This window comes from Heterodontus francisci, chromosome 17, assembly GCF_036365525.1.
Source record: "Heterodontus francisci isolate sHetFra1 chromosome 17, sHetFra1.hap1, whole genome shotgun sequence".
In the NCBI taxonomy this organism is placed as follows: domain Eukaryota; kingdom Metazoa; phylum Chordata; class Chondrichthyes; order Heterodontiformes; family Heterodontidae; genus Heterodontus; species Heterodontus francisci.
The window spans coordinates 33,106,111-33,131,778 of NC_090387.1; the positions used below are offsets into that span (position 1 = coordinate 33,106,111).

At 43.9% G+C, this 25,668-nt stretch overlaps 1 protein-coding gene across 7 annotated transcripts in view; it reads left to right on the forward strand.

Annotated features, from left to right (window-relative positions):
• The first annotated feature begins 7,546 nt into the window (after nucleotides 1-7,546).
• Nucleotides 7,547-25,668, forward strand: part of piezo1 (piezo type mechanosensitive ion channel component 1 (Er blood group)) — a 394,374-nt gene continuing 376,252 nt past the window's right edge. For 6 of the 7 annotated variants that reach the window (XM_068049232.1, XM_068049233.1, XM_068049237.1 and 3 more), the window contains exon 1: nucleotides 7,555-8,349. In XM_068049232.1, coding sequence (XP_067905333.1) covers nucleotides 8,286-8,349 — 64 coding nt within the window. In that variant the 5' untranslated portion in view covers nucleotides 7,555-8,285. Of the gene's footprint in view, nucleotides 8,350-25,668 lie in introns of all 7 variants that reach the window. The other variant, XR_010976661.1, reaches the window with a different exon arrangement.

The window sequence follows — 25,668 nt, forward strand, 5'->3', positions numbered from 1 at the left end:
ATTGTGACCAAACAAGTTAAAAAGAAATTAATTCCAAGTCTTATCTGCATACAGATGCCAAACCACACTTTGAATATGAGGTAAATTTATATCATAGAAAGTAGAGTCCAGAATGGACACAACCTTATTCATTATTTAATCAATTAACATAAGAATAATTCACAGATGACTGGATTTTATCAGGGTTGTCAGAAGCTGCAACACCATCACGGTGGGTGAAGAGATCCAAAGCCTCAAATATTTGCATAACTTAAATTTATGAGTTTTGTGTGCAAGATGGGCAAATGGCCTCATTCTATGCCATAAATGACTCTAAGACTTTAAAATTCTGCCAAAAGACATAGCCACCCATGTCTTAGCTCAGATCCAAGAACGGGCAGCATTCTGTACTCCTGCTCCTTTCCCTTCACGACAGTGGAATTTCTGGGGTCAGAGACTTGTGATTGGATTCTATGGATGTCCTGATGCACTTTGATCTCCATCTGCTCCAATACCATTTCCAAAAGAGGTTGGGTGTCAGCCTTGGCTCAATGGTAGTACTATGTCAGAAAGTTGTGGATTCAAGTCTAACTCCAGAGACTTGAGGACATAATCTCTGCTGGCACTTCAGTGCAATAATGAGGGGAGATGATGTTTTTTGGATGAGACATTAAACTGAGTGTGTCCCCACCTGCCCTCTCAGGTGAACATTAAAGATCCCATGGTACTGCTTGAAGAAGAGCAGGGATGTTTTCTTGGTATTTGGGCCAACATTTATATTTTCACACCAAAACAGATGATCTGGTCATTTATTTCAGTGCTGTTTATGGGACCTTCCTGTTTGCATATTGAGTGCTGCGTGCTCTACATCGTAATAGTGACTACACTATAAATAAATGTATTTCCTTGGTTGTAAAGTAACATCCTAAGTTTGTGAAAGGTGCTATGTAAATACGAGTACTTTTTTTCTTAAATTACAAGGCTGAGCATCCCTGGGCTGCCTGGTTTGGACAAAAGAAAGGAGATAATGGAACAAAATTGATAGTTTTTTTTCTCTCTTCTCTGGGCCAGGAATGTACCTGCACTACTGTCCCCACAAAGATGAGACTAATGTAGGACACAGTTTAATCAATCTGGACCTTTTTTTAATCAAACCAATGGGGTGACACTAACTTGTCCAAGTTTCACAAAACATAACACGACAAAATATACAATAAAACTAAAATGCTTAATAAAGCAACTAGAAATAACCTCAGATATGGGACCTTCCTTCCTGATGAGGACAGATTTAGGACTCAATGTGATGGCTGCCGCAACAGCAACTTCTATTTATATTGTGTCTTTAATGTAGTGAAACATCTCAGGATGCTTCACAGGAGTGTTCTCAAACAAATTTTGACACTGAGCCATGTCGGGAAATCTTAGGTGACCAAATGCTTGGTCAAAGAGGTCGGTTTTAAGGAGCATCTTAAAGGAGGAGAGAGATGTAGAGGTTTAGGGAGGGAATTCCAGATTTTAGGGCCGAGGCAGCTGAAGGCACAACTGACAATCGTGGAGCGATTAAAATCGGGGATGCACAAGAGGCTAGAATTGGAGGAGCGCAGAGATCTCAACGGATTGTAGGACTGGAGGAGGTTATAGAGATAGGGAGGGGTAGGTCAGTGAACACTGGGGTGATGGGTGAACAGGACTTGGTCCAAGTTAGGATATAGGCAGCAGAGTTTTGGATGAGCTCAGGTTTATGGAGGGTGCAAAGTGGGAGACTGACCAGGAGAGCATTGGAATTGTTGAGTCTAGAGATAAAACAGTAAAACAGTTCAGCTGCACTCACTATCCAGATGGTACAAAAAGAACTGCTGTATAGGTGAGGTTGCACACAAACATAAGAATTAGGAGCAGAAGTAGGCCATTTGGCCCCTCTAGCCTGCTCCACCATTCAATAAGATCATGGCTGCTCTGTTTGTGTCTCGAATTCCACACTTCCATCTACCCCAATAACATATGATTCCCTTACCTAACAAGAATCTATCTACCTTCGTCTTAAAATTATTCAATGGCCCCGTCTCCACCACATTCTGAAGCAGAGAGTTCCAAAGTCGCAAAACCCTCTGAGAGAAAAAAATTCTCCTCATCTCTGTCCTAAAAGGGCAACCCCTAATTTTAAAACAGTGCCCCCCAGTTCTGGACTCACCCACAAGAGGAAACATCCTTTCCACATCCACTTTGTCAAGACCGTTCAGGATCTTATATATTTCAATTAATTATATAATTGAAATATATATTTCAATATATTTCTCCCCTCACTTTTCTAAACTCCAGTGAAAACAAGCCCAGTCTGTCCAACCTTTCCTCATAAGACAACCCATTCATTCCAGTTATCAATCTCATAAACCTCCTCTGAACCGCCTCCAATGCATTTACATCCTTCCTTAAATAAGGAGACCAAAACTGCACACAGTATTGAAGATGTGGTCTCACCAATGCCCTGTATAACTGAAGCATAACATCCTTACTTTTATTTTCAATTCCTCTCGTAATAAAGGATAGCATTACATTAGCCTTCTTTATTACTTGCTGTACCTGTATACTAACTTTTTGTGACTCATGCACTAGAACACCGAGATCCCTCTGCACCTTGGAGTTCTGTAGTTGTTCTCCGTTTATGTAATACTCTGATTTTTTATTCTTCCTGCCAAAGTGAACAACTTCTCATTTTCCCACATTATACTTCATCTGCCAGATTTTTGCCCGCTCACTCAACCTATCTTTATTGGTCTGCAAGCTCCTTATGTCCTCTTCACAACATACTCTCCTACCTATCTGTGTCATCTGCAGATTTAGTAACCATGCCATCAGTGAAGTCATTGATATAAATTGTAAAAAGTTGAGGTCGTAGCACAGACCCTGTGGGACTCCACTCGTCACATCCTGCCAATCAGAAAAGGACTGTTTCTGTGCTGTATAACTCTATGACCCATTTATACATAGTTTGTATCCCACCGAGATGGCGGCGTCCAGGGTGGTGGTCGCGTAAGGCTGGGAGAGGAATTCACTGCAGAGAGAGGGTGAACAGCTGGCAATCCGGGAAAGAAATGCTGATGAAGTCCCTGCCAGTGGTTGCCAAGCTTGGCCAACTGGACAGGAAGGCCACATGGCTGTGTTCGGGGAGCCTGTCCACGGCAGCGATCAGGAGGAAGAGCGGCCACACGGTCCCGGCAGCGGCTCCCGCTCACTCGGCGACTCCACGCTGTTTCCACACAAACCTTCCCCACAACTCTGGCTCGGCTCCCGGATCCCGGTCCCAGTAGCAGTACATCATTGTAAAAGGAACAATGGTGGGAGCTGATGAAATGTTTTATTACCTGCACCCCCTCCCCCCACCCCCCCGCTCCCAGCTCACCCCCTCGTACCCCCTTCCCCCACCCCCTCGCACCCCCTTCCTAGCTCCCCCCTCACACCATCTTCCCCTGCACCCCTCTCCCCTACAGCCCCCTTCCCAGCTCCCCCTCGCACCCCCTTCCCCCCACCTCCTCCCACCGGCATCCACCCCTGTGTAGGGGCCCTAACAACCCCACTGTCTTGTGGGCGTCTCGGGAGAGACCAAGGCTAAGGGAGTAAACCCTAACAGAAAATCCGGAGCGGAACCCCGAAGGCGGTCATGTGTCACCTTTGGCATGTTTCCGGCAGTTCCTGTAGCCATACCGGTGCCAAGCGTCGTGCTCTGCACTCCTTTGGACCCCACCAGGAAGGCCGAGAGGGGGGTTTTGACGCTTGGGCAACTCACAACCTCCATACATCCGCCCAGGCATGCGCCATGGAGAGGTCACTCCATAGTCGCCTCACAGTGACCAAATCAACACGGAAGGCAGCAGTTACGGGTTATAAGTCCAGCTCAATTGGCGTAGAGATTGGGCGCCACGGGATGCCTTTGTCGGTGGGAGAGGTCATCGCATCTCACTGGACAGCCACCGCCCGCCTCAAACCGGGCAGCCCCTGGTCAGTAAGGTTCTGTCCCGCCACAGTCCACCTGCTTCAATGGGTGCTTGGAGCTCAGGGTCATTGCCCGACAAGTAGACAGTAACACCGCACCAAACAGCACGGCCAAAAAAGGAAAGAAGGTACCAGCCCTTCGTTTTGCAAGCTGGAACGTCAGAACTATGTGTCCTGGCCTGTCAGAAGGCCTTACACAAATCAACGATTCTCGGAAGACCGCCATCATTAACAACGAGCTCAGTAGACTCAATGTGGACATTGCAGCACTTCAGGAGACGCGCCTCCCTGCGAGCGGATCTCTAAGAGAGCAAGACTACAACTTCTGGCAGGGTAGGGATCCTGAAGAACCAAGACAGCATGGAGTGGGCTTCGCCATCAGAAACTCTTTGCTCAGCATGATAGAGCCACCCTTAAATGGCTCGGAACGCATACTGTCCATCCGACTGTTCTCCGCCTCTGGTCTCGTACACCTACTCAGCATCTATGCTCCAACACTCTGCTCCCCACCTGAAGCTAAAGACCAGTTCTACGAGGAACTCCATAATATCATTTGTAGCATCCCCAACACCGAACACCTGTTCCTGCTGGCGGATTTTAATGCCAGGGTTGGGGCCGACCATGATTCATGGCCCTCCTGTCTTGGGCGCTATGGCATTGGAAGGATGAATGAGAATGGACAGAGACTGCTTGAGTTGTGTACCTATCATAACCTCTGCATCACCAACTCATTCCTTCACACTAAACCCTATCACCAGGTTTCATGGAGGCACCCAAGATCACGTCGTTGGCACCAGCTGGACCTCATCATCACAAGGCGAGCCTCTTTAAACAGTGTTCAAATCACACGCAGCTTCCACAGTGTGGACTGCGATACCGGCCACTCCCTGGTGTGCAGCAAGGTTAGACTCAAACCAAAGAAGCTGCATCACTCCAAGCAGAAGGGCCACCCGCGCATCAACACGAGCAGAATTTCTCATCCACAGCTGTTACGTAAGTTTCTAAATTCACTTGAAAAAGTCCTTCAAAACACTCCCACATTGGATGCAGAGACCAAGTTGGCCCACATCAGAGACGCCATCTATGACTCAGCAATGACCACCTATGGCAAACGCGTGAAGCAGAATGCAGACTGGTTTGGATCTCACATTGAAGAGCTGGAACCTGTCATAGCCGCTAAGCGCATTGCACTGCTGAACTACAAGAAAGCCCCCAGCGAGTTAACATCCGTAGCACTTAAAGCAGCCAGAAGCACTGCACAAAGAACAGCCAGGCGCTGCGCAAATGACTACTGGCAACACCTATGCAGTCATATTCAGCTGGCCTCTGACACCGGAAATATCAGAGGGATGCATGATGGCATTAAGAGAGCTTTTGGGCCAACCATCAAGAAGATTGCCCCCCTCAAATCTAAATCAGGGGACACAATCACTGACCAACACAATCAAATGGACCACTGCGTGGAACACTACCTAGAACGGTACTCCAGGGAAAATGTTGTCACTGAGACCGCCCTCAATGCAGCCCAGTCTCTGCCAGTCATGGATGAGCTGGACGTACAGCCAACAAAATCGGAACTCGGTGATGCCATTGATTCTCTAGCCAGCGGAAAAGCCCCTGGGAAGGACGGCATTACCCCTGAAATCATCAAGAGTGCCAAGCCTGCTATACTTTCAGCACTGTACGAACAGCTTTGCCTGTGCTGGGACGAGGGAGCAGTACCACAGGACATGCGCAATGCCAATATCATCACCCTCTATAAGAACAAGGGTGACCGCGGTGACTGCAACAACTACCATGGAATCTCCCTGCTCAGCATAGTGGGGAAAGTCTTCGCTCGAGTCACTTTAAACAGGCTCCAGAAGCTGGCTGAGCATGTCTATCCTGAGGCACAGTGTGGCTTTCGAGCAGAGAGATCCACCATTGACATGATGTTCTCCCTTCGCCAGCTACAGGAGAAATGCCGTGAACAACAGATGCCCCTCTACGTTGCTTTCATTGATCTCACCAAAGCCTTTTACCTCGTCAGCAGACGTGGTCTCTTCAGACTATTAGAAAAGATTGGATGCCCACCAAAGCTACTAAGTATCATCACCTTATTCCATGACAATATGAAAGGCACAATTCAGCATAGCAGCGCCTCATCAGACTCCTTTCCTATCCTGAGTGGCGTGAAACAGGGCTGTGTTCTCGCACCCACACTGTTTGGGATCTTCTTCTTCCTGCTGCTCTCACATGCGTTCAAGTCTTCAGAAGAAGGAATTTTCCTCCACACAAGATCAGGTGGCAGGTTGTTCAACCTTGCCCGTCTAAGAGCGAAGACGAAAGTACGGAAAGTGCTCATCAGGGAACTCCTCTTTGCTGACGATGCTGCATTAACATCTCACACTGAAGAGTGGCTGCAGAGACTCATCGACAGTATTGTGGCTGCCTGCACCGCACTTGGCCGAACCATCAGCCTCAAGAAAACGAACATCATGGGACAGGACGTCAGAAATGCCCCATCCATAAATATTGGCGACCACACTCTGGAAGTGGTTCAAGAGTTCACCTACCTAGGCTCAACTATCACCAGTAACCTGTCTCTCGATGCAGAATTCAACAAGCGCATGGGAAAGGCTTCCTCTGCTATGTCCAGACTGGCCAAGAGAGTATGGGAAAATGGCACACTGACACAGAACACAAAAGTCCAAGTGTATCAAGCCTGTGTCCTCAGTACTTTGCCCTCCAGCAGCGAGGCCTGGACAACGTACATCAGCCAAGAGCGATGTCCCAATTCATTCCATCTTCGCTGCCTCCGGAGAATCCTTGGCATCAGGTGGCAGGACCGTATCTCCAACACAGAAGTCCTCGAGGCGGCCAACATCCCCAGCTTATACACCCTACTAAGCCAGCGGCGCCTGAGATTGCTTGGCCATGTGAGCCGCATGGAAGATGGCAGGATCCCCAAGGACACATTGTGCAGCGAGCTCGTCACTGGTATCAGACCCACCGACCTGTCCTTGTCTCCGCTTTAAAGACGTCTGCAAACGCGACATGAAGTCCTGTGACATTGATCACAAGTCGTGGGAGTCAGTTGCCAGCGATCGCCAGAGCTGGCGGGCAACCATAAAGGCGGGGCTAAAGCATGGCGAGTTGAAGAGACTTAGCAGTTGGCAGGAAAAAAGACAGAAGCGCAAGGAGAGAGCCAACTGCGTAACAGCCCTGACAACCAATTTTATCTGCAGCACCAGTGGAAGAGTCTGTCACTCTAGAATTGGCCTTTATAGCCACTCCAGGCGCTGCTTCACAAACCACTGACCACCTCTTGGTGGTTACCCATTGTCTCTCGAGACAAGGAGGCCAAAGATTAAGATTAGTGCAGCTTGCTTTTGACTATGGAACCTAATCTCAGCATGAGGGGAGAAAATCGAGGGGAAATTTAGAAAGGAAAATTGTCACTGGTCTCATTTAGAGTGGCTTGGTATGAACTGGAGTTTGGGAAAACATGTGATTCTCTCAGTAGGTGGCGATATCATTTCAACGTGGGAGCTTATTCTAACATGTGTCAGGTTTGTCTGTCAAGGGAGTAATGAACGAGGTAGCTGCCCAGTCCAAATTTGACGTAAATCCCGTTACCCCACATTAAGTGTCTTGAAGAGAAAAAGTTGCAAATTCCGGAAACATGTAGAATCGTCAATTCTGGCTGGAGACAACCGAAGGCATTGGGGGGGGCGGGGGGGGAAATACTGAATAATAAATTTGAGTTGGTTTGTCGGGACCTTAGAGTTGATTTTATTTGGGCTGGTTCGGGGGAAAAGAAACCTGAGTGAAGGAAAGTTTGAAGTAGCGCGCGAACCCAGCCAAGTGATACGAGCGGCCGCTGGCGGCGGATCCGTTCGGCCGGCACCTCAGGGGGAAGCGCTGCATCTCCTCTCGTCTCTCCGGCTACTCACAACTGGAGCTGGGAAAGAAAACTCCAAACTCCGGAGTAGTTGTCTTACTGTGAATTCCTCCTCCCTCCCCCCAATGGAAGAAGAAATGAAAAAGTGGGAGTGTCTATTAACTCCTTAACTGTTCTGAATGAGACACTTTGGAGGTGGAATGTGAGCACTATTGGGAGTCGATGTAAGTAACCGGCTGGCGTTCTCTCTCTCTCTCTCAGCCAGCAGACTTGTGTCGGCGCTGCTGGAAGGAATGAGCCACTGTGGAAATTTGTTTTACCCGTGGATGGCTTTTGGTGCGGCTTCCTGAGTTCACGGCAGAACTGAGTGAATATTTGGTTGCGGAAGGTCGGCGCCTGAAGACTTGTCGCCAGTTAGTGCTCGCCTCGTGGGATGGAAGTGCAGGTGTTGTGCGGCTTCTTCTACTGGCTCCTGCTACCCCTCTCCCTCCTGGCTGGTGAGTGTTGTCAGGGATCTTGGGGATTTATATTATGGATATCATCTATTTTTCTTTAAAGTTGGACAGGGCAGTGAATGTGCAGTAACTTTTTTTTTCCCCAGTGATGCCACGAAGTGCCCCCTCTCGGAAATGCAAGAATCTTTTTTTTTTCCAAACTTGAGTTGAGATTTTCTCTCTCTCTCCCCCACAGCAATTCACTGACCAGTTTTCTCATTTCATCACCTTAGTCATATTGGAAACGTGCAGGTTATAAAACTTTTTTGGAGTTTTTTTTTGTTGCGAGAAAGGGACGGAATTATTTTAAACAGTGTTTTTCTGAGTTAAAGATAACAGCTCATGACCCACAAAAATCTCTCCGAATTTTAAACTGTTCCGTGGGATATTGATTTAGGTCGCAGAATAACTTTTCCAACTGGCTGAACAAATGAGTTTCTTTCAAATACATTTCACTAAAATGACGACTTCAACTTTATAATTTAAATACTAATGTATAAGGTAATGCAATCACTTCAGGTGACATTTGTGATATTTTATTTTCCACTGAGGTCATGCAGACCTACTGGTGTGATATCAGATATCTCATTAGTGTGTCTGATACCCACTGAAACTGTCTAGGCCCTAAGCTCTGGAATTCCCTCCATACACCTCTCTGCAGACTTTCCGCCTTTAAAACCTACCTCCTTGACCAAGCATTTGGTCATCTGACCAATCTCCTTAAGGTGTCATTTTGTTTTATAATGCTCCTGTGAAGCATCTTGGGAAGTTTTATCCCCTTTTAAAGGTGCTATATAAGTTGTTGTTGAAGTAAGGTGGGAGGGAGGCTTGTGCGGAGCATAAACGGCAGCTTAGATTTGTGCTGAATGACCTGGTCCAATGCTGTAAAATTGCATGTAAAGATATAGATGTAAAACAGTATAATGAAAAATTCATTGGCTGGAGTTGCATTGTTAAAGTGCAAGTGACATTGAGCTTAGATCTAAGCTGCACTGCTTGTAAACCTACAAGTTTGAAGTTAATGTCAACCAGCCCGCCTGATCAGCACCCTATCCATCACTTTAAACGTTCACTCCCTCCACCACCAACACACTATGGCAGCAGTGTGTACCACCTACAAGATGTACTGCAGCAACTCACCAAGGTTCCTTCAGCAGCACCTTCCAAACCCGTGACCTGTACCACTTAGAAAAACAAGGCAGCAGATACATGGGAACACACCCAGCAAGTATCCCTCAAAGTCTCACATCATCCTGACTTGGAACTATGTTACAGTTCCTTCACTGTCGCTGGGTCAAAATCCTGGAACTCTCTCCCTAACAGCACTGTGGGTGTACTTGCACCACATGGACTGCAGTGGTTCAAGAAGTCAGCTCACCACCAACTTCTCCAGGGCAATTAGGGATGGGCAATAAATGCTGGCCTTGCCAGTGATGCTCATGTCCCATAAAATAATTTTTTTTAAAATCCATTATTTGTTTTAATAGTTTATTGACATTATCAGGGTGCTGGCTGGCATAGGTTACTGAACCTGATGGCTATGTGAGGAAGCTGAATTAGCATGCACATTTGTTGCTGAATCATCCTGAGTTTATCTCAACAAATGGTAATTCAGCTTCCTCACATTTGGCCTCATGAACTCTTTTAAGCCATTAATTTCAATGAGGCCATCAGCTTGTCTACAAAGGAATTTTTAAAAAATTACCGAACTTAACACAGCAATTCAGGAAAATGCTAATTATGGGTTTTGTAACTATATTTTGAAGGCCTTATGATGAATGCTACAGGAAATGAGCTGTCTTCATAAGACTATGTAGATAAACAGAAGTGACTGTTCTATTGTATGTAAAATATATTAAATGCATTTTATTATTGAGCAGTACTGGAAGTGTGCATGCAACAGCTTTCATTTTACAGAGAACATCCTCAGGAAATGAATGCTAATTTTTCATCTGATTGGTATGTTTCGATCACCCTTACCTAAGTTGTTTTTCAGTTGAGTAATATGTGAGCAGATGTTCTTTCTTTTGGGCCTCCTTATCTCGAGAGACAATGGATACGCGCCTGGAGGTGGTCAGTGGTTTGTGAAGCAGCGCCTGGAGTGGCTATAAAGGCCAATTCTGGAGTGACAGGCTCTTCCACAGGTGCTGCAGAGAAATTTGTTTGTTGGGGCTGTTGCACAGTAGCAAACTTGTTAAGCATTGGGGCAAGTATAACTCCTTCTCAATGTATTAAGTCATTGCATAATCAAAGCAGCTTTTTTGTCATATATTTACTCTTTTTCCACTTGCTTGTTAGGGAACAAATGTTTAGTATTTGTTTGTACTTTTTAAAAAAAAAAGTAAGGATGTTAGTACTGGGCACTGAAACTCTGATTCATTTTTGGCATCTGGTGTCAGTTTCCAGGACTTTTAAGTTAGGCATATTATTGATCAACTGAGGAATGAAGCACGAATTTCTGTACCCTAACAATCTTCATTAACCATAAGCACATTCTCCACCCCAAGTGCATAACAACAACTCTTATCTAATGCCAGCCACATTTTGTGTCTTCTGCATAGGCTTTCATGTTTACAGTTTGTTTTACGGACCTGTGCCATTAGAAATGAAGCTGACATTGGCTAACTTGTTTCGCTCAACATCCTTGCAGCTCACAGAAGTGGAAGGCTTTCAACACACTGGTGCTTTTACCCCATTGGTCATTCATTATGTGAGAGTGTTGGAAAGCTATCTGAGTAAGAGAGAGCCCAATCGAGTCTGATCCCAGCCTTGTGTAACATTTGCACATACACTCCCCAGCTCAATTTGTTGATTTTTGACTAGGAGTTGGGATCCTAGCTCCTTCTCGAATCCAGGAACACTGAGGCCAGATTATAGTTCATCTACTGCTGGCCTGCAAAAGAGCAACTGCCTCAGCACAACCTAAAATTGAATCTGTGCTATCTAAGGAGCCTTGGTGGATTGCTGCAGTGCATCTTGTAGCTTGTACACATTGCAGCCATCCTGTATCAGTGGTGGAGGATGTAAATTGTTTAAGGTGGTAGATGGCTGCCAGTCAAGTGGGTGGCTTTGTCCTGGATATTGTCGAGCTTCTTGAGTGTTGCTGGAGCTGCACTCATCCAGACAAGTGGAGAGTATTCCATCACACTCCTGACTTGTGCCTTGTAGAAGGTGGCAAGACCTTGGGGAGTCAGGAGATAAGTTACTTGCTGCAGAATACCCAGCCTCTGACCTGATCTTGTGTGGCTGGTCCAGTTAATTTTCTGGTCAATGATGACCCCTAGGATGTTGATGGTCTGTGCTAATTTCACTTGGCATGGTGATGGGATGTTAAAACTGACCTCAGTGCAATGCCCCGACTTAATGATGGAAGCAGCAGGCACGTTTTCCAAGTTTGATTGGCATCCAGCAATGTCTGCTTGAAATGTATCTGAGTGAACATGCACGTGCTTGTTTACAATGGTGCCTGTTCAGTTAATGGGTCTGTTAAGACTCACTGCCTGGGGTCATACATAAAGAATTATCTGAAGGTAGGACACAACCATTTCTATTTCAAATCCTGTAAGGAATCACTGAGTGATGATGGGAAAGGGAGAAAATTGGTGCATGGAGTGGTGGCAGTGGGGGGAAGGAAGTGAAATGTAGACTAATGGCAACTGTGCTCAAACCTAGGTTTCTTTTGGTTTTAAGTCCACTATGGGATAGGATAATGGATTGGACTGTGGTTAGATGGTAATCAGAATTCAAAGAACCTCATAAAACACTTGTCCTTTTGAGCATAATTTCAACCCCGAGAAACAAGCATGTTAAAATGATGGGTAAGCCACTGGCAGACACCACTGAAATGAAATGAGGCAGATTAACCCTTTTGAGTATTGAATATCTTTTGGAATTTTCTTATTTGTTAACTGCTAAAAATGATCTAACCTGTCTTGTATAGCTGTGATGTCCTCTGCATCGTGATATAGATACTCCATACCCACCTGGGGAAAAGAGGAAAAGCAGATAAAAACCCAGGGCAATTAGTGGGAAAAATTTCGAACATCCTGCTTGAAACTCCTCAGATGATTGAAACTAGTCCAGGAAATCACACTGGACTTGGCTTGTATTGCAGGGCCTGACCTGTATAATACAAGTGGTAAATGTTGTCATTACATGCAAACCATATTTTTTAAAATCTATACATCATTAGTGCAGATTGAATTGTCTTGTTTTATCTTGAAATGACAGCAAAGTTCCTCAATTGGATTACGTGATTTGATTTTAGATGTTATATCCTACTATATGCCAATGAGCTACATTGTATGAAGCAGGAGACCAGCACACTGTACAAATGGTATATACAATAGAAGTGCTGTACTATGTTGTAACGATCCTTGCTGAAACAGCCTCTTTGGTCAAGTTGCTTGAGTTCAGAAAAAAAAAATTAACCACAGCATTAGAATTGTAACCAGTACAGGAAGACCAGTTACTTTAACATGGGCCATACTTGTGGCTGAAGAAAAACGGAAATTTCAAAAATGCTGTTTCCTTCATAGTTTGCAACAACTGTTGATGCATATTACTGCTTGCTGCAGAGTATACACAGGTTTTAAAGTAATATACACATGTACCTAGGGTTTTCTGGATCAGGACTTGAATGGCAGTGTCCTAAATAAATGCAACTTGTCACAACAAATTCAGTTTCTTGTCACCAAAGGCAGCACAGTATTGAAAGTTTTCACTGACTTCAGTTAATGTCTAGTGGTGTTGCACATGGGAAGGCAAGAATATGTATAATTTTCAGATGGTGGAGTTAGAGGTGGGGGATAAATGGACCAGGGCATGCAGTTCCTTTGTAGTTAATGTTACATAATTGTTTGTTTTAATATTGTTTATGGTTAAATAGCAAACCTTGGATCCATTTGGGAAGCAGAGAAGGGAAATTGGTTGGAGCCTGCAATACAGGCTGAGAAGCTGAGATGCAAAACTGTGGCACGACAGTTCCAGTATTGTTCGGGATGGTGGTGGGGGGGGGGGGGGTGGGCGGGATGGTTGGGTGGTTTGGAAAATTACAGCGTGACTGGTTTACATAGAACATAGGAGTAGGCCTTTCGGTCCTTTGGGCCTGCTCCGCCATTCATGGCTGATCGTCTAATTCAGTACCCTGTTCCTGCTTTCTCCCCATATCCCTTGATCCCTTTGGCATTTAGAAATATATCTATCTCCTTCTTGACTTTATTTAATGACTTGGCCTCCACTGCCTTCTGTGGTAGAGAATTCCACAGGTTCATTACCCTCTGATGAAGAAATTTCTCCTCCTCTCGGTTCTAAGTGGCATACCCCGTATCCTTAGACTGTGACCCCTGGTTCTGGACTCCCCAGCCATCGGGAACATCCTCCCTGCATCTAGCCTGTCCAGTCCTTTTAGAATTTTATAGGTTTCTATGAGATCCCCTCTCATTCTTCTAACCTCTAGTGAATATAGACCCAGTCTCTCCTCGTAAGTCAATCCTGCAATCCCAGGAATCAGCCTAGTAAATCTTCTTTGCACTTCCTCCATTGCAAGAACATCTTTACTCAGATAAGGAGACCAAAACTGCACACAATACTCCAGATGTGGTCTCAGCAAGGCCCTGTATAACTGCAGTAAGACATCCTTGCTCCTGTACTCAAATCCTCTTGCAATGAAGGCCAACATACCATTCGCCTTACTAATTGCTTGCTGCACCTGAATGCTTGTTTTCAGCAACTGGTGTACAAGCACAGCTAGATCTCGTTGCACCTCCCCCTTTCCCAATCTAGCCTTTCTGTTTTGACAACCAAAGTGGATAATCTCACATTTATCCACGTTAAACTGCATCTGCCATGCATTTGCCCACTCGCCCAACTTGTCCAAAACACATTGGAGCCTCTTTGCATCCTCCTCATAGCTCACATTCCCTCCCAGCTTTGTGTCATCTGCAAACTTGGAAATGTTACATTTAGTTCCCTCACCCAAGTCATTAATATATATTGTGAATAGCTGGGGCCCAAGCACTGATCCCTGCGGTACCCCACTAGTCACTGCCTGCCACCCAGAAAAAGATCTGTTTATTCCTACTCTCTGTTTCCTGTCTTTCAACCAATTCTCAATCCATGCCAGTATATCACCCCCAATCCCATGTGCTTTAATTTTGCACACTAACCTCTTATGTGGGACTTTATCAAAAGCCTTTGGAAAATTCAAATACACCACATCCACTTATTCTCCTTTATCTATCCTACTAGTTACATCCTCAAAAACCTCCAGTAGACTTATTAAGCAAGATTTCCCTTTTGTAAACCCATGCTGACTTTGTCTGATCCAAATAAGCTTTCTAGGTGTTCTGCTATCATGTCCTTTATAATTGACTCTAGCATTTTCCCCAATACTGGTGTAAGACTAACAGGTCTGTAATTCCCTGTTTTTTCTCTCCCTCCTTTTTTAAATAATGGGGTTACATTTGCCACCTTCCGATCTGTAGGAACTGCTCTTGAGTCTATAGAATTTTGGAAGATGACCACCAATGCATCCACTATTTCCAGGGCCACTTCCTTTAGTATTCTGGGATGTAGATTATCAGGCCCTGGGGATTTGTCAGCCTTTAACCCCATTAATTTCCCTAGCATTATTTTTTTTACTAATACTGATTTCCTTCAGTTCCTCTCTCTCATTAGACCCTTGGTTCCCTAACATTTCTGGGAGGTTATTTGTGTCCTCCTTTGTGAAGACAGAATTAAAGTAAGTGTTTAATTGTTCTGCCATTTCTTTGTTCCCCATTATAATTTCCCCCGTTTCTGACTGTAAGGGACCTACATTTGTCTTCACTAATCTTTTTCTCTTCACATATTTATAGAAGCTTTTATGTTCTCCACAAGTTTACTCTTGTACTCTATTTTCCTCACTTAATCAACCTCTTTGTCCTCCTTTGCTGAATTCTAAACTGCTCCCAATCCTGAGACTTGCTGCTTTTTCTGGCAATTTTATAAGACTCCTCTTTGGGTTTAATACTATCCCTAATTTCTTTTGTAAGCCACGGTTGAGCCACCTTTCCGGTTTTATTTTTGCGTCAGACAGGAATGAATAATTGTTGTAATTCATGCACACGTTCTTTAAATACTAGCCATTACCTATCCACTGTCAACCGTTTTAGTAAAGTTCCCCAATCTACCATAGCCATCTCGCACCTCATACCTTCGTAGTTTCCTTTATTTAGATTCAGGACCCTAGTTTCGGGTTCAACTACTTCACTCTCCATCTTAATGAAGAATTCTATCATGTTATGGTCGCTCCTCCCCAAGGGACCCCACACAATTTGATTGTTAATGAATCCTTTCTCATTGCACAATACCCAGTCCAGGGTAGCCTGTTCTCTAGTTGCTTCCTCAATGTATTGGTCTAAAAAAACCACCATGTACGCACTCCAGGAAATCCTCCTCCACAGTATTATTGCTAATTTGGTTTGACCAGTCTATATGTAGATTAAAGTCACCCATGTTTACAGTTGTACCCTTATTGCATGTGTCTCTAATTTCCTGTTTAATGCCATCCCTTACATCTCCACTACTGTTTGGGGGCCTATGGACAACCCCCACTGATGTTTTCTGCCCCTTGTCATTTCTTAGTTCCATCCATACAGATTCCACATTATGATTTTCCGAGCCAATATGCTTCCTCACTATTGCATTGATTTCCTCCTTTACTAACAATGCTACCCCACCTCCTTTCCCTTTTTGCCTGTTCTTCCTAGATATTGAATACCCCTGGATGTTCAGTTCCCATCCTTGGTCACCCTGCAGCCATGTCTCCGTAATTGCAACTATATCATAACCGTTTATATCTATTTGCACTGTTAATTTATCGACCTTATTGTGAATGCTCCATGCATTAAGACACAATGCCTTTAGACTTGTCTTATTAACATTGTTAATCATCTTTGCTTTATTTTGCACTATGGCCCCATTTGTTTCTCACCCTTGTTTTCTCTGCCTTCCACTTTTGCTTCTAACCTTTCTATCCTTGTTTCCCCCTCCTCTGTCTTCCTTGCTGAGATTCCTATCCCCCTGTCATTCTAGTTAAAACCCTCCCTGACAGTACTAGCAAACACCCTCCCCGGCAGCAGTAGCAAACACCACCCGCCTCCCCCCCACTCCCCGAGGAAATTGGTCTCGGTCCTGCCCAGATACAACCCGTCCAGCTTGTACTGGTCCCACCTTCCCCAGAACTGGTCCCAATGTCCCAAGAATCTGAATCCCTCCCCCCTACACTATTCCTCCAGCCACGTATTCATCTGATATATCCTGCTATTTCTGCTCTCGCTAGCACGTGGCACTAGTAGTAATCCTGAGATTACTACCTTTGAAGTCCTACTTTTTAAATTTACGTCCTAACTCCTTATATTCAGCTTGTAGGAGCTCATCCCTTTTTGTTAACCTATGTCGTTGGTACCGATATGTACCACAACAACTGGCTGCTGCCCTCCCTCATCAGAATGCCCTGCAGTACCTCAGACGTCCCTGACCCTAGCACCAGAGAGGCATCATGCCATCCTGGAGTCTCTTTTGCGGCCGCAGAAATGCCTGTCTGTTCCCCTTATGATTGAATCTCCTATCACTATAGCCCTGCCACTCTTCTTCCTCTCCTCCTGTGCAGCAGAGCCACCCATAGTGTCATGAACTTGGCTCTTGCTGCTTTCCCCTAAGCCATTTCCCCCGACAGTATCCAAAGTGGTATATCTGTTAGAGAGGGGGACGGCCACAGGGGACTCCTGCACTACCTGCCTTCCTCTACTTTGCCTGGTGGTCACCCATTCCCTTCCTGCCTTTGCAGCATTTGCCTGCAGTGTGACCACCTCACTAAATGTGCTATCCACATTGATCTCAGCATCGCAGATGATCCACAGTGAATCCACCCACAGCTGTAGCTCCGTAATGCAGGTAGTCAGTAGCTGCAGATGGATACACTTCCTGCACACATGGTGGTCAGAGACACTGGAAGCGTCCCTGATTTCCTGCATAGCGCAGGGGGAGTATATCACGGGTGCGAGATCTCCTGCCATGACTTATCTTTAGATTACTTAGTTACTCCCTTTAATTAAAAATTACTAATTACGCTAGGGGCCTCGTTCTACTCCAAACACTACCCACTACAATCTAAAGTAAAGGCAAGGACTTTACAAGCTAATGGACTGCAGTAGTATAAATAGTAGAAAAACTCACCTGAACCTACTTACCAATCAGCTGCCTCCCTGCGCCCACGTCACTTTTTGACTCCTGATGTCACTTGAATGTGAACTTATAATGGCTAAAAGTTAACAGAAAAGTGTGACAAAAATGTGTCAACAGGATGTAAGATTTTGTAGAAAGGAAGTGCATGCAGACACAAGATTTTTCATGCATGATGGGTTGATATTTATAGTATTGGTTACTAGTGTAATATCGATAATGAAACCGTGGTTATGGCTGTACAAAGTATTTGAACCTCATTTACATCAGAATTTGAACCTAAATACAGTTACATTTTATTATTTTATTTGCATCTGAATTCTCCTTTTTACTATGGTCAATAAAGGCAGGTTCTTGAATCCAGGAGGGACAAATTAGTTCGTGTAGTGCCACTTCAAGCAGTGCTGTGCAGCCTACGTTGATTCCTGGGGGCCGACAGTGCCGCAGGTTGCTACCCGCGAAGCCCGCACCCCGTTCATCAATGATCTCAATGGAAAACACTAAGCGCCCTGTGGTTCTGTGCCCCTCGGGAATCAACGTGGTCCGCAAACCAATTTTCCCCCAGGTCTTTTCAATTGATAGTCTCTAATTATTCATTACAGGATATACATGAGCAGTTCAGAATGATTCACCCACTCTTTTTATATTAACTTCCTATCATACAATCTTCAAAATCATACTCCCTACACCCATGTCCAAGCCATTTATACATAGCAAGAAAAGCAGTGATGCTAACACCGATCCTGGGGGATCACATTGCATATTTCTCTGCACTCAGAAAAATATTTGTTCCCTACTAAGCATTCTCATATGCCTTCACCAATTACATACCAAAGTTACCACTGTCCCTTTAACACCATTTGCTTCTATTTTCCCAATAAGTCTATTCTGCATTACCTTTATCAAATGTCTTTTGAAAGTCCATATATGTTTGATCGCTGCACCACCTTCAATATTCTCTGTTACTTCATCAAAGGCCTCAATCAGGTTAGGCAAACACAATTTGCCTTGAACACATCATGCTGGTTGTCACTAATTATTTTCTCCGAGTGAGAATTAATTTTGCCCTTGACAATGGTTCTAGTAGTTTTTCCACCACTGATGATAGACTGATTAGCATGTAGTTACCAGGTTTATCCTTCTGCCCTTTGTTAGACAAGGGTGTAATGTTTTTAAGCTTCCAGTGCTCTGGCACCAATGCAGTATCCAAGCAGGAGTGAAAGATTGTGGTCAGAGCTTCTGCTATCTCCTTGCCAGTTTTCTCTTTCTTTATTCCCCCCCCTTGAAAATCCTAATGAATACTTGAGTGTAGTTCCATGGATTCCATTAGCCCTCTAGTACTTGGTTGAAGTGGCTATTCTTCAAGTTTGAGCCCAGCCAATGAGTGGTGGCCAGTTGTTTTGGGGGCATCACATCCGATATCCTGTCCTTGCCCAATGGCCTGATGTGTACTTTTCAGCAGAAGTCAGTGGATGATAATAAGGCACAAGAACTTTGGCTGAGTTTTTTGCTGCATAGTCCAAGTGCACTGAGGCAGCTGTACTGTCCAGTTGTACTCAGCTGAGTTCAACTAACTTAGTACAGATCAGAAATCAGACCTGAGAACTTTTGTTCTGATTTAATGTTTGTGTAATTTTGTAATATTCTGCTTTCTGGCAAAGCCTCAAGCAATTTGTTATCTCTTATCTATTCTTGTGTCAGATGATAGCTCAGCATAAAATAACTCATCAACATCAGTTAAATAAAGCCAAATATTTTGATTTATAGAAAAAGAGCTATGTTTGAATCTTGTTTTGTTGAAATTGTGGGAAATTCAACATTAAACTTGAAAATGTTTTTCTAATTGTAATCATGTTTATAGTTCATCATATTAACCATTCAATAGCCAAAACTGCCTATGGTTTTAACATTATACATTTCTTGCTGTGTTGTACATACTTGGTGATGCAAATTAGTGCACTTTGGACCCCAACATTCTTAAAATGTATTCCACTGTTTACAAAACCAAGGCTACAGATTATTTTCCTTCTTTGCCTGCTGCTTAAAACCTACTTTCTCCAGTTGCCAGTGTTTCTCCTGACTTCTGGACATAAGTCTTCTCTCATAAAGGCAGCAGCTGACTGATTTTGGAAGTGCGATGATAGTGCCTTTTGTCTACAGTTAGTTCTGGCACCAGGCAATGCCTCAAGAATGTGAAAATAACAAATGGATTGATAGTAATGTGTGTACTAGTACCAGTCTGAGTGGGTGCATATTTTTCAAATGTTTTTAAGTTTTAGAAATGTTATGCAATTGTCAGGTGCTATCATTTTTTAAAATAAATTACAGAGCAATTTACAGGGCATGAAAATCTTGCAATGCAACCAGCTTCACCCTGAATGTAGTTTTCCTACAGTTGGTAATCAAGTATATTAATTTCCTTTCATATCTGCAATTGAGCTGTACAGCCTTAAGGAAGACATTGAGTATACTTGAGGCCTGTATCTGCTGATCTAGAAGTTTGTTGAAACCGATATTTATATTTTAATGTGTAGATAGGAAATGTATTTACTTAATGTTTTATATTGATGTATTCTTATGTTTCGAGGCTTGTAATCCATAAATAACAGATTTTTCAGCTGAGCTGCCTGTTTCTTTAAATGATTAATTATTTTCATAATCACATGTTGTAACGGACAAGTCAGCAGTGCACTGATTATTTCATGCGCTGCCAATGATCAATCAGATAATTTACTCTAATGCTGATGAATGGAGGCTGTTTTATTTTTTTTGTGAAGAATGAAAGGATATTTTTCTGAGTGACACTGACCTATTAATCATGTCAGTAGTAATTTGAATATTAAGTAAAGAATGACAAACTTATTTTAAGATAGGTAAATACACCTTAAAATTTTGGAATTGATTTTGGCAGTGTTGCATTGTAACTAGCTAGCAGAATTGCATCGGAAATGTGACCAATTGCATTTTCTTTCTGTTTATTATTTATATTTCCATTGAAATACTCTTATCAAAAATAGTAACTTATCTGCATTTCCTGTTAGTGTTTAAAAACTTGTCTTTCATTTTCACTATAAATCCTTTGCACAAAACTGCAATGAATAACTGGTTTTAAAAAAAAACTATTTTTGTCATTTGCATTTCTTGTGAGAGTCTTCAGCCCTGATATTAACTTGGCGTGTTAGTGCAGTGTTGGGCGTGTGGGCAAGGCTACCTTTGGGCCCCATCATTATGTTCATGCCATGGTTTTAACATTATACATTTCTTGCTGTGTTGTACATACTTGGTGATGCACATAATTTTGCCCTTGACACTGGTTTCTAGCAGTTTTCCCACCACTGATGATTAGCATGTAGTTACCAGGTTTATCCTTCTCCCCTGACATGAGGCTGGCAGGTGAGAGCAGGACTTCAGATGGCGGGAGATCACCAGGCAGAACCTGAGGGAACGTTTCCAGTGTTAGGAGGATCTTTCCTTTCCTTCCTTCCCTCCTTTTATTTATTTAATGTATTTATTTAGAGATACAGCACTGAAACAGGCCCTTCGGCCCACCGAGTCTGTGCTGACCATCAACCACCCATTTATACTAACCCTACACTACTCCCATATTCCTACCACATCCCCACCTTCCCTATATTCCCATACCACCTACCTATACTTGGGGCAATTTATAATGGCCAATTTACCAATCAACCTGCAAGTCTTTGGCTGTGGGAGGCAACCGGAGCATCCGGCGAAAACCCACACGGTTCACAGGGAGAACTTGCAAACTCCACACAGACAGTGCCCAGGATTGAACCCGGGTCGTTGGAGCTGTGAGGCTGTGGTGCTCACCACTGTGCCTTCCTCCCTTCTTTTCCTTGTCTCCAGTGACAATGGGTAAGCGCTTAGAGGTGGTCAGTGGTTTGTGGAGCAGCGCCTGGAGTGGCTATAAAGGCCAATTCTAGAGTGACAGACTCTTCAACTGGCACTGCAGATAAAATTGGCTATCGGGGTTGTTACACAGTTGGCTCTCCCCTTGCGCTTCTGTCTTTTTTCCTGCCAACTACTAAGTCTCTTCGACTTGCCACTCTCTAGCCCCGCCTTTATGGTTGCCCGCCAGCTCTGGCGATCACTGGCAACTGACTCCCACAACTTGTGGTCAGTATCACAGGACTTCATGTCGCGTTTGCAGACGTCTTTAAAGCAAACACTTGGAAGGCCGGTGGGTCTGATACCAGTGACGAGCTCGCTGTACAATGCGTCCTTGGAAGTCCTGCCATCTTCCATGCGGCTTACATGGCCAAGCCATCTCAAGTGCCGCTGGCTCAGTAGGGTGTATATGCTGGGGATGTTGGCCGCCTCGAGAACTTCTGTGTTGGAGATACGGTCCTGCAACCTGATTGCAAGGATTCTCCGGAGGCAGCAAAGATGGAATGAATTGAGACGTCGCTCTTGGCTGACATACATTGTCCAGGCCTCGCTGCCATAGAGCAAAGTACTGAGGACATAGGCTTGATACACTCAGACTTTTGTGTTCCGTGTCAATGCGCCATTTTCCCACCCTCTTGGCCAGTCTGGACGTAGCAGTGGACGCCTTTCCCATGCGCTTGTTGATTTCTGCATCTAGAGACAGGTTACTGGTGATAGTTGAGCCTAGGTAGGTGAACTCTTGAACCACTTCCAGAGCGTGGTCACCGATATTGATGGATGGAGCATTTCTGACGTCCAGTCCCATAGTGTTCGTTTTCTTGAGGCTGATGGTTAGGCCAAATTCGTTGCAGGCGGCTGCAATCCTGTCGATGAGTCTCTGCAGACACTGTTCAGTGTGGAATGTTAATGCAGCATCGTCAGCAAAGAGGAGTTCCCCGATGAGGACTTTCCGTACTTTGGTCTTCGCTCTAAGACAGGCAAGGTTGAACAACCTGCCATCTGATCTTGTGTGGAGGAAAATTCCTTCTTAAGACTCGAACACAAGGAAGATAAATCAGTTTTAATTAATGATTCAAAAAACTAGAGTCAGTAATATATCTGACAATCGACTACATTTATTATTTCAAAACATTTATCTTAAGACTACATAGCGAACAGTACACACAGCCTTGCATCTAGAAATGTATGTGTAAAGGACTTACTGGAAATTGTGAATTGGGCTTGTCCAAAGCCATTCACTGTACTACACTTTGAAGGTAGCTGAAGTCCCTCCTGTGTGAAGCTGTATATTTCTTTTATACTATGTTTAAAAACTAGCTTCCATTGTCATATTCTTGCTGAAGTTATCTTTGTTGAGTGTTGTATTACCCTTAGGTCTTCAAATGTACAATGATAAAGGCCTCATGTCCTGGTTAATTTTTGGCTGCATTGTCTAAGGCTTCATCCTTCAGCACCTTGGCTTCCTCCATTTGCTGTATTATAGCTTTTGTCCTGGGGTGTCATTGCCATCAAAGGATAAGATCGGCTGGCATACAGTTAAACCAATTCCGATTTACTCGCAAGGTTTAATCATAATTACTACATAATCTAAGGAGGGGCAGACCAGGGCAGTGGTGGTAAAAGATTTCCTCCTTGGAAGAGCATTCCTGTTCTACATGGCTCACAAAGGAACCATTAAGAGTTTAAAAAAGAATTCTACCTTGCTGAGATCACACGTTTTATGGAATCCAGGAGTTGAAATAGTGTTCACAGGAGTGTGGCACTGATGGGGACATTAATACTCTACTGCACTTATTTAAAACCCTCGCCCTACACAGCCCATTTAGGCACCCAGGGGTTAAAATTGGGTCTTGAGCATTCCTGTCCATGATAACAGAACTGTTGTATTCTTAAAGGTTCACACTCCAACAGAATATTTATCTCCTTTCACTTCATCATGCAGTTTGAGTTTTTGAGCGATTTAAGGCTTAATTAGTGAGTGGAGCAAAGACCCACATTAAGGGAGTCATTTTAACCTAACCTGCCTGGTGGGAACAGGATCCAGTTTGGGCAAATCAGATGCCCATAAGAACATAAGAAAAAGGAGCAGGAGTAGACCATTCAGCCCTTTGAGTCTGCTCTGCCATTCAACACAATCATGGCTGATCTGCCTCAACTCAACTCCATTTTCCCTGCTCCACTCCCTTGATTCCCTGAGAGATCAAAAATCCACAACCCCTCTGTGGTAGACAATTCCAAATATTCACAACCCTCTGAGTGAAGATATTTCTCCTCTTCTCAGTTCTAAATGATTGACCCCTTATCCTGAGGCTGTGCCTCTGTGTTCTAGATTTCCCAGCCATGGGAAACAACCTTTCAGTGTCTACCCTGTCAAGCCCCTTGTAAATCTTGTATGTCACTCTCATTCTTCTAAATTCCATGGAGTATAGGCCCAATTTACTCAGCCTCTCATCATAGGATGACCCTCTCATCTCAGGAACTAATCTATTGTACCTTCACTGTACTGCCTTCAAGGCAAGTATATCTTTCCTTAGATATGAGACCAAAACTGTGCACAGTACTCCAGGAGGGGTCTCAACAAATACAATTGGGGCAAGACTTCCTTGTTCTTGTACTTCAGTCCCCTTGCAATAAAAGCCACGGCAACAATTTGCCTTCCTAAGTGCTTGCTGTACCTACATGCTAACTTGCTGTGACCCTTGTACAAGTACATCCAAGTGTTTCTGAAAATTGTTACCCACCCCACCCAATTTTGCCTTTTGACTTCAATGGAGAGTAAAGTAAGGCAGTAAAATGCCTGACCTAAACCCATCCTGTTCCGACTGGGCAGGTTAGATTAAAATGACCCCCTCCTTGTAGGCCTTTGTTCTGTTCACTAATGAAATCTTATTTTGTACTTGTTGCAAGAATAAGGCTGGCTTGGGTCTGCAAATGAAACCCGACCCGAGCCCGACAGAACCACATCCGAGCCCAACCTGGCCCAAGTCCTTTCATTTTTTCCCGCGCCTGACCCGACCTGACCATCAGTTAACCTACATTCCATTTTTCACTTTGTTGCTGATCTGCACAAGCTTAAAATAACTAACAAAACCACCTTTCTAGTCCAAAAATTACATTAACATTGGAGCCACTTACCTGAGGTTGTGATGGAGTGTGTCTGATCCGACCCGAACCCAAATGCCGGACCCGAAAGTGCGACCCAACACATGTCGTCAAGTCACTTCGGGTCGGGTAGCCGGCCTTTATTGCAGGGACTTTTTTTAGTATCATCTAGTTAAGAGCTTGGTTATCTTTGCAGGCTTGAATAGGTGAAGAGAAAGCTAATGAGTGAAATGCAGATTGTGCCTTATTTCTACTTGGTGCTTCTCCTCCCTCCCACATCCCACTTTCATGAGGCTGAGAACTGTAGGTTTGACAAATCATTGAAGTGAATATACTCTTTGCTGGAGAGAATACATACATCATACTGTTAATGTTACTTAGGGCAGTCCCTGGGGAACGAGAATTCTAAGAGAAGAGTGACTTAGAATCCAGTGTAGAACTTTATCTAAGTTTCACTTCAGTGATCAAAGAGAATCCTATGCAGTGTTAAGTCATGGCTTTGAAGATCACGGTTAGATCACAATAAGTCTATTGCTGTTCTCTAGCTTTGCAATATTTGTTGAAAGAATTTTCTGCTTTTAATGATTGTAGTCTTAATTCCCGCACTCTGTAAAACTATGAAGTACCAGCTTGTAAGAGTTGAAACAGGACAAAAAGAAATAAATATGTCCTTGCTATAAACCAGTAAGTGGTAATATTCATCCTAACCCTGTGATTTGAATGAATGTACTAATCATGGTCCAAATGCCATCAGTAAATATTAATAATGTCAAAGTTTAGTTAAATCACATTTTTATGAGACTAGGAAATGTTTTTGTTTTAAAGGCACAGAATTGTAGCACAGAATGTTAGGACATGGTACTGTTTCACTGTATCTGGAATTTTCAGTGTCAGAAGCAGGATGTCGGAGTTACGCACATGGTAAACCATATCAAGGTACAATTGCACTCCTGGTAAGAAGCTCATGAAAGGCTTCTTGACAGAGACTTGGGAGCAGGTCTCCTATTCTTTTAATTGGGAATGATGCAGAGAGGGTAACATCTGTAAGAGAACAGTAGAATAAAGTCTTTTGGGAGAAAATAGATT